Source organism: Panthera tigris, chromosome D3 (assembly GCF_018350195.1).
Source record: "Panthera tigris isolate Pti1 chromosome D3, P.tigris_Pti1_mat1.1, whole genome shotgun sequence".
NCBI lineage: Eukaryota > Metazoa > Chordata > Mammalia > Carnivora > Felidae > Panthera > Panthera tigris.
In genome coordinates, this window is record NC_056671.1 from 46,203,026 (window position 1) to 46,217,624 (window position 14,599).

The 14,599-nt window shown below is 38.5% G+C and overlaps 1 protein-coding gene across 5 annotated transcripts in view; it reads left to right on the forward strand.

Moving 5' to 3' along the window:
- Positions 1 to 14,599, forward strand: part of LAMA3 (laminin subunit alpha 3) — a 274,575-nt gene that overhangs the window by 120,931 nt on the left and 139,045 nt on the right. For 3 of the 5 annotated variants that reach the window (XM_042961482.1, XM_042961480.1, XM_042961483.1), the window contains exons 14-19: positions 2,462 to 2,508; positions 3,670 to 3,769; positions 4,451 to 4,503; positions 4,734 to 4,839; positions 5,564 to 5,663; positions 12,816 to 12,972. In XM_042961482.1, the coding sequence (XP_042817416.1) occupies positions 2,462 to 2,508; positions 3,670 to 3,769; positions 4,451 to 4,503; positions 4,734 to 4,839; positions 5,564 to 5,663; positions 12,816 to 12,972 (563 nt within the window). Of the gene's footprint in view, positions 1 to 2,461; positions 2,509 to 3,669; positions 3,770 to 4,450; positions 4,504 to 4,733; positions 4,840 to 5,563; positions 5,664 to 5,782; positions 5,836 to 12,815; positions 12,973 to 14,599 lie in introns of those variants that run through there. The other 2 variants (XM_042961481.1, XM_042961484.1) reach the window with 2 other exon arrangements.

A 14,599-nucleotide genomic window follows, 5' to 3' on the forward strand; every position in this document is an offset into this window, starting at 1 on the left:
CATTCACCTCCAGCTTGATTCCCTAGAACCTTACTCACCAGACTCCTCAAGACACCAGGTTTTCTTGCTGGTAGAAATTGTAGCCAGTAGTCAGAGGGGGCAGTTCACTTTCGAGAAGCCCTGAAGGTCCCCAGAGTGCAAGGCTTTCCCGGTGTGTCTGCTCACCTCCCCGGGGGTCAGGAGTGGAAGGAAGCGTTGTGGCAGCCGGGCACAGGGGCGGGGCAGACACAATAATTCCTCCAGAGCCAGATGGCAGCCATGGTCAGCCTGGGCAGGAGCCACAAGCAGGGCACGGCCAGGCTGAACAAGAGCAAAGAGCAGGAAGAGCGTGTTCACTCCTACAGTGGAATGTGAGGGAACATCAAAACAAAAAAGAGAGACGCACATGAAGTCATCAAGGGACAAGCCAAGGGAAACAGCCAAAGAGGAGACAAAGGCAAAATGTCTAAGAGAACACTTCACAAGAAAACAAGATCCTATTATGAAGTTATTTAAATTATTGGCAAAACCAAGCTCAGGGCAGGCTTACCTAAGCTCTCTTCATTTCTAGTGCTGTGTAATAATAATACTGAGATATTGCAAGATCCCGCTTTATTGAAGACAGATTATACGGGGCCTATAATACTATTGACTAAGGCAGGAAGGCAAACTAATTAGTTTTAGAAATAATTTTAGTGCAGATGGGGGACAAGGGGATTGTGATAGTTAAAGAATTAAGTCTTCGTTGACTAAAAAATGTACTTAAATTCTGTGACTTCTATTTAATGGACAATTAACAAGTCTCTTGGTACAATATTGCCCTCTTCTGGACAATCCTAAAAATGTTCAAAATTCTAGAATCTCTTTTCCCTAATCTCCATCATCAGTCAGAAATGAACTTGGAGTAGTAGGCAGGGAATGGAATTAAGTGGCAAAAGGGGTGACTTGGGGAGTTAAGGACCACGAAGGTTATTTGGGTGTGCCTTTTTCTGAATTACATGCAAAGTCCTTGCCACCCATCTATCAAAAAATATAAATGTAGATGCATTATTTTTTTTTAAGTAAAACGTTTAAAACTCATAACATCAAACTAAACCAAGAGACAGACAGATATAAAAACACCAAGCATTTAAATATTTCTAGGGGCCTCTGGGTGGCTCAGGTAGTTAGTTAAGTGTCCAACTCCCGATTTTGGCTCAGGTCACGATCCCAGAGTCGAGGAATGGAGCCCCACGTTGGGCTGAGTGTGGAGCCTGCTTAAGATTCTCTGTCTCCTCATCCCCAAAGGCAAGGGAATTAAAAGCAAAAATGAACTACTGGGACCTTATGAAGATAAAAAGCTTCTGCACAGCAAAGGAAACAACCAACAAAACTAAAAGGCAACCAACGGAATGGGAAAAGATATTTGCAAATGACATATCGGACAAAGGGCTAGTATCCAAAATCTATGAAGAGCCCACCAAACTCCACACCCGAAAAACAAATAACCCAGTGAAGAAATGGGCAGAAAACATGAATAGACACTTCTCTAAAGAAGACCTCTAGATGGACAGGCACATGAAAAGATGCTCAACGTCGCTCCTCATCAGGGAAATACAAATCAAAACCACACTCAGATATCACCTCATGCCAGTCAGACTGGCCAAAATGAACAAATCAGGAGACTATAGATGCTGGAGAGGATGTGGAGAAACGGAAACCCTCTTGCACTGTTGGTGGGAATGCAAATTGGTGCAGCCACTCTGGAAAACAGTGTGGATATTCCTCAGATAATTAAAAATAGACCTACCCTATGACCCAGCAATAGCACTGCTAGGAATTTACCCAAGGGATACAGGAGTACTGATGCATAGGGGCATTTGTACCCCAATGTTTATAGCAGCACTCTCAACAATAGCCAAATTATGGAAAGAGCCTAAATGTCCATCAACTGATGAATGGATAAAGAAATTGTGGTTTATATACACAGTGGAGTACTACGTGGCAATGAGAAAGAATGAAATATGGCCCTTTGTAGCAACGTGGATGGAACTGGAGAGTGTGATGCTAAGTGAAATAAGCCATAGAAAGACAGATACCATATGTTTTCACTCTTATGTGGATCCTGCAAAACTTAACAGAAACCCATGGGGGAGGGGAAGGAAAAAAAAAAGAAAGAAAAAAAGGAGGTTAGAGTGGGAAAGAGCCAAAGCATAAGAGACTCTTGAAAACTGAGAACAAACTGAGGGTTGATGGGGGGTGGGAGGGAGAGGAGGGTGGGTGATGGGTATTGAGGAGGGCACCTTTTGGGATAAGCATTGGGTGTTGTATGGAAACCAATTTGACAATAAATTTCATATATTGAAAAAAAATTAAAAAAAAAAAACAGGAAAAGAAAAGATTCTCTGTCTCCTCTCTGCCACCCTCCCCCACTCATGCTGTCTGTAAAAAAAAAAAAAAAAAAAAAAAAAATTAAATAAAAATCTTTCTAAATCACATATAGGCTCCAGCGGTGCCTGTAACCCAGCTGGTACCCTGGACTCCAGTTTGGTAAGTAGAGGATTATAAAAGGGTTACAATTCTAACATGCATTTTGATATATATTACAGACTAACACATTTGGGAGCTTCCTCAAGTTAAAAGCAAATTAAAATAAGATCTGAGGGGGCGCCTGGGTGGCTCAGTGGGTTAAACATCTGACTTTGGCTCAGGTCATGATCTCACAATTCGTGAGTCCGAGCCCCACGTTGGGCTCCGCCCTGTGCTGACAGCTCAGAGCTGGAGCCTGCTTCGGATTCTGTGTCTCCCTGTCTCTCTGTGCCTCCCCCGCTCATGCTCTGTCTCTCTCAAAAATAAATAAACGTTTAAAAAAATTATAAAAATAAAATAAGATCTGAAACCAAATTGCTTAAAATGTCATTGCTCTTGTTCAGAATGCATATGTGATCATGTTTATTTTTTTCAAAAACAGAAGAATAAAGCTTATTTTAACTTTTAATTCCAGAGCCCTAGTGTTTGATTCCTACTGTAGGTGACTCTGAGGGCATTGCCACCAGAGGCCCCTGCACATAAGCCTTAAATAGATAATTAAAATTAAGAAAAACTAAGGCTAAGTGCACAATAAATAAAGCTGTGTATGAAATAATTGCAATTTATTTGCTTTTGCTCCAATCAGATACTATGGTATTTCTCAGTGCTTTAGAAATGATCTGTCTTCTTAGCTGCAAAGCCTGAAGATGGTGGACCTCCAGGCATCCGAGGGACAGACGGAGAGAGGTTGTGCATCCTTACAGTGAGGCAGTGACCTTTGCATATTACACAAGTACTTTCAGATAAACATAATTCTCTACTGATTCTCAGTATGTTAAATATTGAGATAATCTTCCATGTAGATTAATAGTTCCTGCTGTCACAGAACCAACAGGTAATGACGACTCTAAGTAAAAGTGATTTTTAAATATTTCTTTTCCTGTTTTTTCCAGTTTTATTTTTACCACAACGGATTATGTGTAGAAAAAAAGAAATGAATAATAAAAGAAGAGCCATGAGCAGTCGGTTGAAATCAACCCAGTACTTTTATTCCCTCTGGATACACTTCATTTACTTTTCTCAGTCAAAATATAATTCTGTGACAAACTTTGTTCAGAACATATGTTTGAAAACATGTCTTAATTCTGAGATGTCAAGTGTTGGCTTGATTTTCTTTCAAAGGGATACTGCCAGTGCAAGCTTCATGTTGAAAGTCCTTCATGCAGCATCTGCAAACCATCATATTGGAATCTGGCCAAAGAAAACCCCAGCGGATGTTCAGGTAAGGTTTTTACGCAGAATAATTTACTATATTGCCACCTCCTCTTAATTTTCTCTACTTCAGTGACTAAACCCACAAAAGAGCTATTTATTTAATAAGTTCAATTTGTCTGAAATTCTGTGTAAATATTTTGATGTTTTCCCCCTACTTTTGGCAGAATTTCTATCATTTTGAAAATCCCAGCAAGGGATTTATATCCTGTTTCCATATGTATTTTATTGATAAATGGTTGATATTGCCTTGTTTTTATAACCTCTCTTTCTTGTTTGATTTTAGTTTCATTTTATGCTTAGATTGAAGCCAGGGACAGGAACTTAAAGACACTAAACTAAAGGTGGCTAAGTGGAGTGAATATGTCCTTAACTAGAGTTTGTTCTCATGGAAGCGTGTCAGTAGTGTTCTTGACGTTAGGCTCATTAAAAAACCCCCTGATGTTGCAGCCTTTGTCTTAGAGTGGTCATATACTGGCCATTACTCCTTGTAGGTGGATGGTATTGATCTGGTGTTTCTGCTGACCCCAGAAAGCAGTCCCGTTTTAGGCGTCAGTGGAGCAGACTGGAATTCTGCTGAAATGTGCCCAAAAGTGACCACACATGTAGTGTTGCTGCTGGGTCATGTTTCCAGAGCCAAGGGCTGTCCTTTGTGCAACCTTGGTCCAAGGATGCTGTCTTTTCTTCACAGAATGCCAGTGCCACGTGGCGGGAACAGTGAGCGGAATTGGAGAGTGTGGGCAGGTAATATGGGCCGATTGTTCGTATACCAGTGGACTAGGAGAGCAGTTGACGTTGGGATTTCTTGGGGAGGGTATTAGTGCCTCTGTAATTGTACAGGGCATGCTAATCTCTCTGGATGTTTTCAGATCCCCTCCATCCTGCTTCATGTTATACAGTGAGGCAGTTTTAAATCTTGAAGATTAGCAAATTGTATGAACTTATCAAATTTTGTTACCTTGTTTATTCTGCAGCAGGATGGTGACTGTCACTGCAAGTCTCATGTCAATGGCGATTCCTGTGACACGTGTGAAGATGGATATTATGCTTTGGAAAAGAGCAATTACTTTGGGTGTCAAGGTAAATACTTCCAGTGGGTCCTGAGAGAAGCCAGTGTTGATGGGCAAAGACTGTCTGGATCATCTTTCTTCTGAGTTCCTTGTCTTCATGCGGTCTTTCTGATGGGATGGGACTAAAAAATTCTGTCTAGGGAATTGGGCCAAATACTCAGTTGAAACTAGTAATAAATTGCAACTGGGGCTGCTTCCACTTTGCTTCTACCAGCATGGTGTCGGTTTAATTATAGAAAACACAATTGGGATGAATGGGGATTCATCTGTTAATTTCATAAATAACATCAAGACTTTGTCATTTTGAAGATATTTTTTGTATTATCAAAACAGCTCACATCAAATTTTAGAGACAATATTGTGTTCAATAATACACCTCAAAGAGTGTGGCCGCACAGGCTGCCGTTGTCTCTCGCCCACAGACTCTCATTAGCAGACGTTGTTTATAAGGGCACCGTGTTGCTGAATCATGTTTAGCTCCTGGGCTCCTGTCCCCTTCCACCAGACAGTGATGTCGGAGCTGACCTTACAAGTGCACTTACAAGTGGACTTTTGGGGGCACCTCCCATCTCAGTTTGGGAGGTGCCTATGTGTTTCTAACATCTGCTGGATATGAGATGTGGCAGGGGTAGGAAGCAGCCTGGTCTTACTGATTGCCACTTCTCAGAGAGGGAGGGAGAGCTTCAATGCGGAGATGCTTTGATGGGTCACCGCTGTTGTTTTCTGACCTTTAGGGTGTCAGTGTGACATCGGTGGAGCGATCACCCCCATGTGCAGTGGGCCCTCCGGAGGATGCCATTGCCGAGAGCATGTCGTGGGGAAGGCGTGCCAGCGGTGAGTCTTCAGGGAGGTCTCCTCCCGTACTGATGTGGAAGACTCTCAGAGAGTCCTGTCTGTGCCGACAGTTCCTGTGAAGAGACAAGCCGTCCTAAAGAGAGAGGGCTGATGAAGCTGTCCTGTCATTTGAAATCTGGACACTTGTCAGGGAGCCCAGTTGAAGCAGGAGGTAAGGTTGCCCTAAAGACGACTACTTTGTAGGTCCCAGAGCTGCCTCACTGGACAGTTCCCACAGGTATATAAAGCCAGGTGGACGAGACTAGAGCTGGATGCTTGAGGTGGGTTCCTGTGGGCAAACCTCCTTGTAAAAGCCGCAGCCTGGAGGAGCCCAGCAAATGAGCAGGCTCCTGGGTCAAGGAGAGTCAGGTCCAGCTTCTCCCTTGGGACCCATGGCTGAAGGCGTGGAGAGGCCAGATGTGTCGCAGTGGGGGCAGGGGGGCGTGGAGGGGGGAGAAGAAAACTCTTGAAGTGGGACGAAGTCCCTCATCTCGTGCAGAAGCTAATTAAAATAAACTGTAGGAGCAAGGGAGCAAGTGGAGACTGAGCTCCCAGAGGGGCTATCACAAGTATGGCAGCCGTACTGTCTCTGTGTCTCGTCATATTTAGCATTTTACAGATTAAAACATTTTTTATTTATTTATTTTTTTATTTTTTTTAACGTTTATTGATTTTTGAGACAGAGAGAGACAGAGCATGAACAGGGGAGGGGCAGAGAGAGGGAGACACAGAATCTGAAACAGGCTCCAGGCTCCGAGCTGTCAGCACAGGGCCCGACGCGGGGCTCGAATTCACGGACTGCGAGATCATGACCTGAGCGAAGTCGGACGCTTAACCGACTGAGCCACCCAGGCGCCCCAAAACATTTTTTAAATAAGTCCAGTGTTCTATTAGTTTCAGGCATTAAATATAGTGATTCAGCAATTTTATACATTACTCTGCTCATCGTGATACGCATACTGTTCATCTCCTTCACCTACTTCACCCATCCCCCCACCCATCTCCCCTCCGGTAACCATCAGTTTATTCTCTATATTTAAGAGTCTGTTTTTTTGTCTTTCTCTTTTGTTTTGTTTATTTGTTTCATTTCTTAAATTCCACATACGTGTAAAATCATGTGTTGTCTTTTTCTGACTGACTTATTTTACTTAGTGTTATATCCTCTAGATCCATCCATGTTATTGCAAATGACAAGATTTCATTCTTTTTTATGGCTGAATCATATTCCAGTGTGTGTGTCTGTGTGTGTGTGTGTGTGTGTGTGTGTGTGTGTGACATCTTCTTTATTCATTCATCTATTGATGGATGGACACTGGGGTTACTTCCATAATTTTGCTATTGTAAGTAATGCTGCAATAAACATAGGGGTGCATATGTCTTTTCAAGTTAGTGTTTTTAAGTTAGTGTTTTTGGGGTAAATAGCCAGAAGTAGAATTACTGGATTATATGGTAATTCTATTTTTAATTTTTTGAGGAGCCTCCGTACTGTTGTCCACAGTGACTGCACCAGTTTGCATTTCCGCCAACAGTGCACAAGGGTTTCTTTTTCTCCATATCCTCCCCAACACTTGTTTCTTATATTTTTGATTTTAGCCATTCTGACAGGTGTGAGGTGACATCTTGTTGTGGCTTTGAGTTGTATTTCCCTAATGATGAGTGATGTTGAGCATCTCTTCATGCATCTGTTTGCCATCTGTAGGTCTTCTTTGGAGAAATGTCTGTTCATGTCTTTTGCCTATTTTTAAATTGGATTGTGTGTTTTTTGGCATTCAGTTGTATAAGTTATCTATATATTTTGCATACTAGCCCTTTATCAGATATGTCATTTACAAGTATTTTCTCCCATTCAATAGATTGTATTTTAGTTTTGTTGGCTGTTTCCTTTGCTGTGCAAAAGCTTTTAATTCTCATGCAGTCCCAATTGTTTATTTTTGCTTTTATTTCCCTTGCTTCAGGAGACATATCTAGAAAAATTGCTATGTCCAATGTCAGAGAAATTACAGCCTGTGCTCTCCTCAAGGATTTTTATGGTTTCAGGTCTCACATTTAGGTCCCTAATCCATTTTGAGTTTATTTTTGTCTATGGTGTAAGTTAAGTGGTCTAGTTTCATTCTTTTGCATGTGGCTGTCTAGTTTTCCCAACACCATTTGTTAGAGACCATATTTTTCCCATTACATATTCTTGCCTCCTTTGTTGAAGATTAATTGACCATGTAATTGTAGACTTGTTTCTGGCCTTTCTATTCTTTTCTATGTGTCTATTGATTGAGGTGTCTATTTTTGTGCCAGTACCATAGTGTTTTTGATTACTACAACTTTGTAGTATATGTTGAAATCTGGGATTGTGATACCTCTAGCTTTGTTCTTTTTCAAGATTGCTTGAAGATTGCTTTTTCAAGATTGCTTCAAGATTGCCAAGATGGCTAATTTGGGGTCTTTTGTGGTTCCATACAAACTTTAGAATTATGTGTTTTAGTTTTGTGAAAAATGCTGTTGGTATTTTGCTGGGGATTGCATTAAATGTGTAGATTGCTTTGGGTAGTATGGGGACTACCCATACAGTATGGAACTGTTTTCTTAATTTCTATTTTTGCTACTTCTTTGTTAGTGTATAGAAATGCAATGAATTTCTGTATATTGATTTGTACCCTGTGAATTTGCTGAATTCATTTATCAGTTCTGGTAGTTTTTTGGTGTCCTTAGGGTTTTCTATGTATATTATCATGTCATCTGCAAATAGTGAAAATTTTACTTCTTTCTTACCAATTTGGATGCCTTTTATTCTCTTTTCTTGTCTGATTGCTGTGGCTAGGACTTCCAGTACTATGTTGAATAAAAGTGGTGAGAGTGGATATCCTTATCTTGTTCCTTATCTTAGGGGGAAAGGATTTTTTCCCCACCGAGTATGATATTTGTTGTGGGTTTTTCATATAAGGCTTTTATCATGTTGAGGTATGTTCCCTGTAAACCTACTCTGTTAAGGGTTTTTATCATGAATGGATGTTGTACTTTGTCAGATGCTTTTTCTGCATCTATTGAAATGATCATATGGTTTTTCTCCTTTCTCTTATTGATGTGACATATCACATTGATTGATTTGCAAATAATTGAATCACTCTTGCACCCCAGGTATAAATCCCACTTGATCATGGTGAATGGTTATTTTAATGTATTGTTGGATTCTGTTTGTTAATATTTTGTTGAGGATTTTTGCATCTATGTTCATCAGAGATATTAGCCTGCAATTTTTTTTTGTTTTTGTTTTTTTTTTGGTAGTATGTTTACCTGGTTTTGGTATTAGGCTAATGCTGGCTTCATAGAATGAATTTGGAAGCTTTCCTTTCTCTTTTGTTTTTTGGAGTAGTTTGAAAAGAATAAATATTAACTCTTCCTTAAATGTTTGGTAGACTTCACCTGTGAAGCCATCTGGTCCTGGACTTTTGTTTGTTGGGAGTATTACTGATTCAATTTCATTGTTTGTAATTGGTCTGTTCAAATTTTCTATTTTTTCCTAATTCCGTTTTAAGAGTTTATATGTTTCTAAGAATTTATCCATTTCTTTTAGGTTGTCCAATTTGTTGGCATATAATTTTTTCACAATATTCTCTTAAAATCCTTTGTATTTCAGGGGCATTGGTGGTTATTTCTAGTGTTTCATTTCTGATTTTGTCTATTTGACTTGTTTCTCTCTCTCTCTCCCTATTTGATCATTCTGGCTAGAGGTTTATCAATTTTGTTGGTTTTTTCAAAGAACCAGCTCTTGGTTTCTCTTGAATCTGTTCTATTGTTTTTTTAGTTTCTATTTCATTTATTTCTGCTCTGATCTTTATGATTTCCTTCCTTTTGCTGGGCTTGGGTTGTTTGTGCTTCTTTTTCTAGCTTCTTTAGGTGTAATGTTCGGTTGTTTATGTGAGATTTTTCTTGCTTCCTGAGGTAGGCCTGTGTTGCCATAAACTTCCCTCTTAGAACAGCTTTTGCTGCATCCCAAAGATTTTGGACCTTTGTGTTTTCATTTTCATTTGTCTCCATGTATTTTTTGTTATTTCCTTTTTGATTCCTTGATTGACCCATTCCTTGTTTAGAAGCATGTTATTTAACCACCATGTATTTGTGTTCTTTCCAGATTTTTTCTTGTGGTTGATTGCTACTTTCATAGAGTTGTGGTCAGAAAAGATGCTTGGTATGATTTCGGTTTTTTTAATTTGTTGAGACTTGTTTTGTGGCCCAAAATGTGATCTGTTCTGGATAATGTTCCATGTGCACTTGAAAAGAACGTATATTCTGCTGTTTTAAGATAGAATGTTCTGAATATATGTCATATCAGTATAGAATTTTTTTAAAACCATGATCCATTTATAATTTTCTGTCAGTGGTGGGAGGAAAAAGCTAATTTTTAATATTCTGGCTCTTAATCATACACTGGAAAGTCTGTGAAATGCAACTTCTAAATTGCATGTATCTTTAATACTCTGCTTTATCAACAGATTAATAAAGAAATCTTGGGGCGCCTGGGTGGCTCAGTCAGTTGAGTGTCCGACTTCAGCTCAGGTCATGATCTCACAGTTCGTGAATTCGAGCCCCGCATCAGGCTCTGTGCTGACAGCTCAGAGCCTGGAGCCTGCTTCCGATTCTGTGTCTCCCTCTCTCTCTGCCCCTTCCCTGCTCATGCTCTGTCTCTCTCTGCCTCAAAAATAAATAAACATTAAAAAAAAAATTTTAAAGAAATGTTTAGTGTAGTTTAGGTAAATTGTCTATATTTAGTTGGTATGGTGTTTCTCTCCTTTCCCTTGATGTTTCCAGCATTTGAATTCTAAAAGAGCAACCCAGCTGAGCTTTCTTCAGTCATTTCTAAATGGCAGTCACTGCTGGGCCACATAATAAAAGGTGTGTGAAAGAGAACACATCTGTGGATATGTTTCCCTGCAGACTAACAAAGCACATGATGAACCAGAGGAATTTTGTAAATAGGTTTGGAAACATTCTCCACCCATGTTTTATCTCTTTTCACCTTCCTATTGATAAAGTGAGCTTTCCCCCTGCTTAACCAGTATAATTTTTTTTCCCTTCCAACTATGCAAGCGGTGGGCTAATTTTCAGGTAGAAATAATGCAACTTTAATAGGAATTAAATTTCCCATCCCGAGGCAAAAATATTGATTTTTTTTTTTACATCACAGCCAATACACATATATGAAATTTAGAACATGTCCTTTGATTTAGTGATAAATTGTAACTATGATAAAAGGAGAGCGAACCAGCATCAAAGATGCCATACCACCTTTTCTCTGGGTTGGTAAATCTTTTGTCCTTTTGTACTAAATTCCTCCCAAATGTTTGTTTATGATATCATCTGAACATTTTTTTCATTTTTCTTACAAGGTTAGAAAGCTTTCACATTCACTTTGTCTTCTAAATAATTATTCTGATAATAAATGTAATATATGTTTGTTGTAAAGTTGCAGTAAGTACCTAAAAGTAAAAGGCAAAGAAAATTCTTCATTCCACCACCCAGATGATAACCCCTTTGATATTTTTTGTTTATTTTTTTCTAGGCTTTCTCTTTCTTTTTTAAAACATTTTTAATGTTTATTTTTATTTTATTTTATTTTGAGAGAGAGAGAGAGAGGCAGAGCGCAAGTGGGGGAGGGGCAGAGAGAGAGGGAGACACAGAATCTGAAGCCGGCTCCAGGCTTTGAGGGGTCAGCACAGAGCCTGACATGGGGCTCAAACTCATGAACTGCAAGATCATGACCTAACCCAAAGTCAGAAGCTTAACCAAGTGAGCCACCCACGTACCCCTAGGCTTTTTCTATGAATACAAATTAATATTGTATTTTCTTCATATAATTCATATCAATTTCTTCACATGATATTGCAGACATTTTCCATATCATTAGTCTTCCAAAATATTGGTTATGTAATATTTCATAATTTCTTTAATTATTTCATAATTGTACATTTACATTGCTTCTAAGCTTTCACTATTATAAACATTCTTTTATGTTAATTCTTTGACAGTGTATATTTAATCATTCTTTAGAATATATTCCTGGAAGGAGAATTACTGGGTCAGTGGGTATGAACATTTTTAAGGATCTTTATATATCACTTCCAGAGAAATTGTAAGCATTTGTAATTCTATTTGCAATATAGGACTGTGACTTTTTATTTTCTTTGACTAATTGATAGTTATGGGTTTAAATACACTAACTGCTATTAGTTTGTGATTGGATTGTCAAAATGTGGCATTTTGAAGAACTTCAAATAGTTTGAATATGAAATGTTACATAAGTATTGTAATATTTTTATTTATTTATTTTTTAATGTTTTTATTTATTTCTGAGAGAGAGACAGAGACAGAGCACAAGTGGGGGAGGGGCAGAGAGAGAGGGAGAGACAGAACCCGAAACAGGCTCCAGGCTCTGAGCAGTCAGCACAGAGCCTGATGCGGGGCTCGAACTCACGAACCATAAGATCATGACCTAAACTGAAGTAGGACACTTAACTGACTGAACCACCCAGGCGCCCCAGGGTTGAAATATTTTTGATCCTTCTCTATGATTGCCATTATTGGACTCTTGAAAGAAATCCATTTATAGACTTATAATTTAAGAAAAAACGAGGCATAAAAAGTCATTCTGATGATTGAAAAAACATATTTGGAGAGAAAAATGTATCTAACTTGTAAACTTAACATATGAAATATTGTATGTCACATTCACTATGTATATATGGTACTTAACAACATTGCTTGGTACGTATATGTTAATATTTGTGTAATGAGTGAATAGGAGTATATAAATGAATGATTGAATGAATGAATTTATAGTAAATTACCTAATTTGACTTTGCTAAGTTGTTGGCAACCGTTTAGAACATATTAAAGGATACTACTACTATAGGTTGTGCTAAATGCTTTTCTCATTTTATTGCTTAGAATGATAAGTGTTGGGTGTATTTCATGTGAATGTTTACAAGAACGAAAGCAGTAATTTAAAGAAAAAGCAGGGGGAGGCTCTTTCATTTGTTCTTATTTGTTGCAGTCTTTCAATTTGGTGGGAGTTCTTTTAGCAGAGCTACTGAGATTAAAGAATATTTGGATTATCAGTGGACTTAACTTGCTGTATCCACATTTACTTTTTGTTTACAAAAGACCCGAAAACAACTACTATTTCCCGGATTTGCATCATATGAAGTATGAGATTGAAGATGGCACTGTACCTAATGGGAGAGAACTTCGGTTTGGATTTGATCCCCTGGAATTTCCTGAGTTTAGCTGGAGAGGATACGCCCAGATGACCTCAGTGCAGGTATGTAGCCTCTAAGAAACTACTTCATGGCAGGATAGTGCATATAGTTACCCACAACACTGTCAGTGAGTCCCCCACAAAGGCAAACTATCCCGAAAACTGACTCCAAGATTCTTTTTCTCCAGACTACAGATGGGGTTTGGGGTAAGATTGGATTTTAACTCATAAGTATATGTATCGATTTCACAGTTTATTGTTAATTTAGTCACCAAATCAGACAAAGGATTAAAAAAAAATGGTGTTTATTTCTGGAGACTTTTTACAAGAAGTTGTTTCCCAAATGAGATTAGTCTATATTTTAACACAAGAGACACTTTTCTTTAAAGCCATTTGTGAAGATTAAAAATGAGTTGAATTAAATAATTTCAATGTGTGCGTTGTTAATATTTGACCGGTGCTTTTTTTTTTTTTTTTTTTTTTTGCTTTTTTAAACTCGGAATTACTATATGAATAAAAACTAAGATAAATGAGGAATTTGTTAGTGCTACTTAAATTTTCTTTCCTGTATTTCTCCTTTCCTTCATTTTCCTCTTCTGTATCCATCTCTCTTGGCTTTGTGTTGGAATAATTAAGGGATTTACACATTTTCTTGCTACCTTTAGAACTTATACAATATTTATAACTAATAATTTCTGTATAGTCATTGAGAATTTTTGTTCTCAGAATTTCTCTTTGAGGTTGGTCTCTTCAAACTGTGTTTCTCAGTGGCGAAATTCAGAACAAAAGAGGTAAACTGACGACCATGGTTACCCAATATTTGTCCTTAGTAGATCCAGAAGTAATGTCTGTTATATTTATATAAGTCACCCCTTAGAGAAACAGGGACAGGTTCACAGTTCTGTTGGAGCCACCATTGGTTCTAATGTTGCTTCTTGCCTGACTAGGGTCCCCATCAGGTTGCTTTACACTCCCTAGGATCCTAGGATCCTACACCTCACTGCTTTCTCCTTCTCCCCAGTGTAGCAATTGAGTTTCTTTAGCTCCTTCCTGATCTTCATTATTAAGAAAAAAGCAATGGATTCCATTAAGTCATAATAGATTGTGAATGACTGACAGTCCAGTCAAGGTGGATACCTTCTCATAGGTGTCTACAGTTGGAAATAATAACTAGTTAGCATAAAGGAATAAATTCCAGATGATGGATTTCTTTAAGTATTTTTAGTCAGCAGACCTCGGCAGCGTCCATCAGATCACCCCTAACTTGTTCCTTATACATTTTTGCATTTTTATTTTCCAACATGGAACTAACACTTAGAGATGGATTCTGTCAAGTTAAAAAGCCCCATTCAGTGGAGTCTTTAAGGCTTTCTATATATGGTACCATGTCATTTGTAGATCATGAGAGTTTTACTACTTCCTTACCAATTTGGATACCTTTTCTTTCTTTCTGTTGTCTGACTGCTATGGCTAGGACTTCCAGTGCTATGTTGAATAAAAGTGGTGAGAGTGGACATCTTTGTCTTGTTCTGACCTTAGGGGAAAAAGTCTTCATTTTTCACCACTGAGTATGATGTTGGTTGTACATTTTTCATATAAGGCCTTTATTATCTGTATCTACTTTGCAGAGGATTTGTTTTTATCATGAATGGATGTTGTACTTTGTAAAATGCTTTTTCTCCATCTGTTG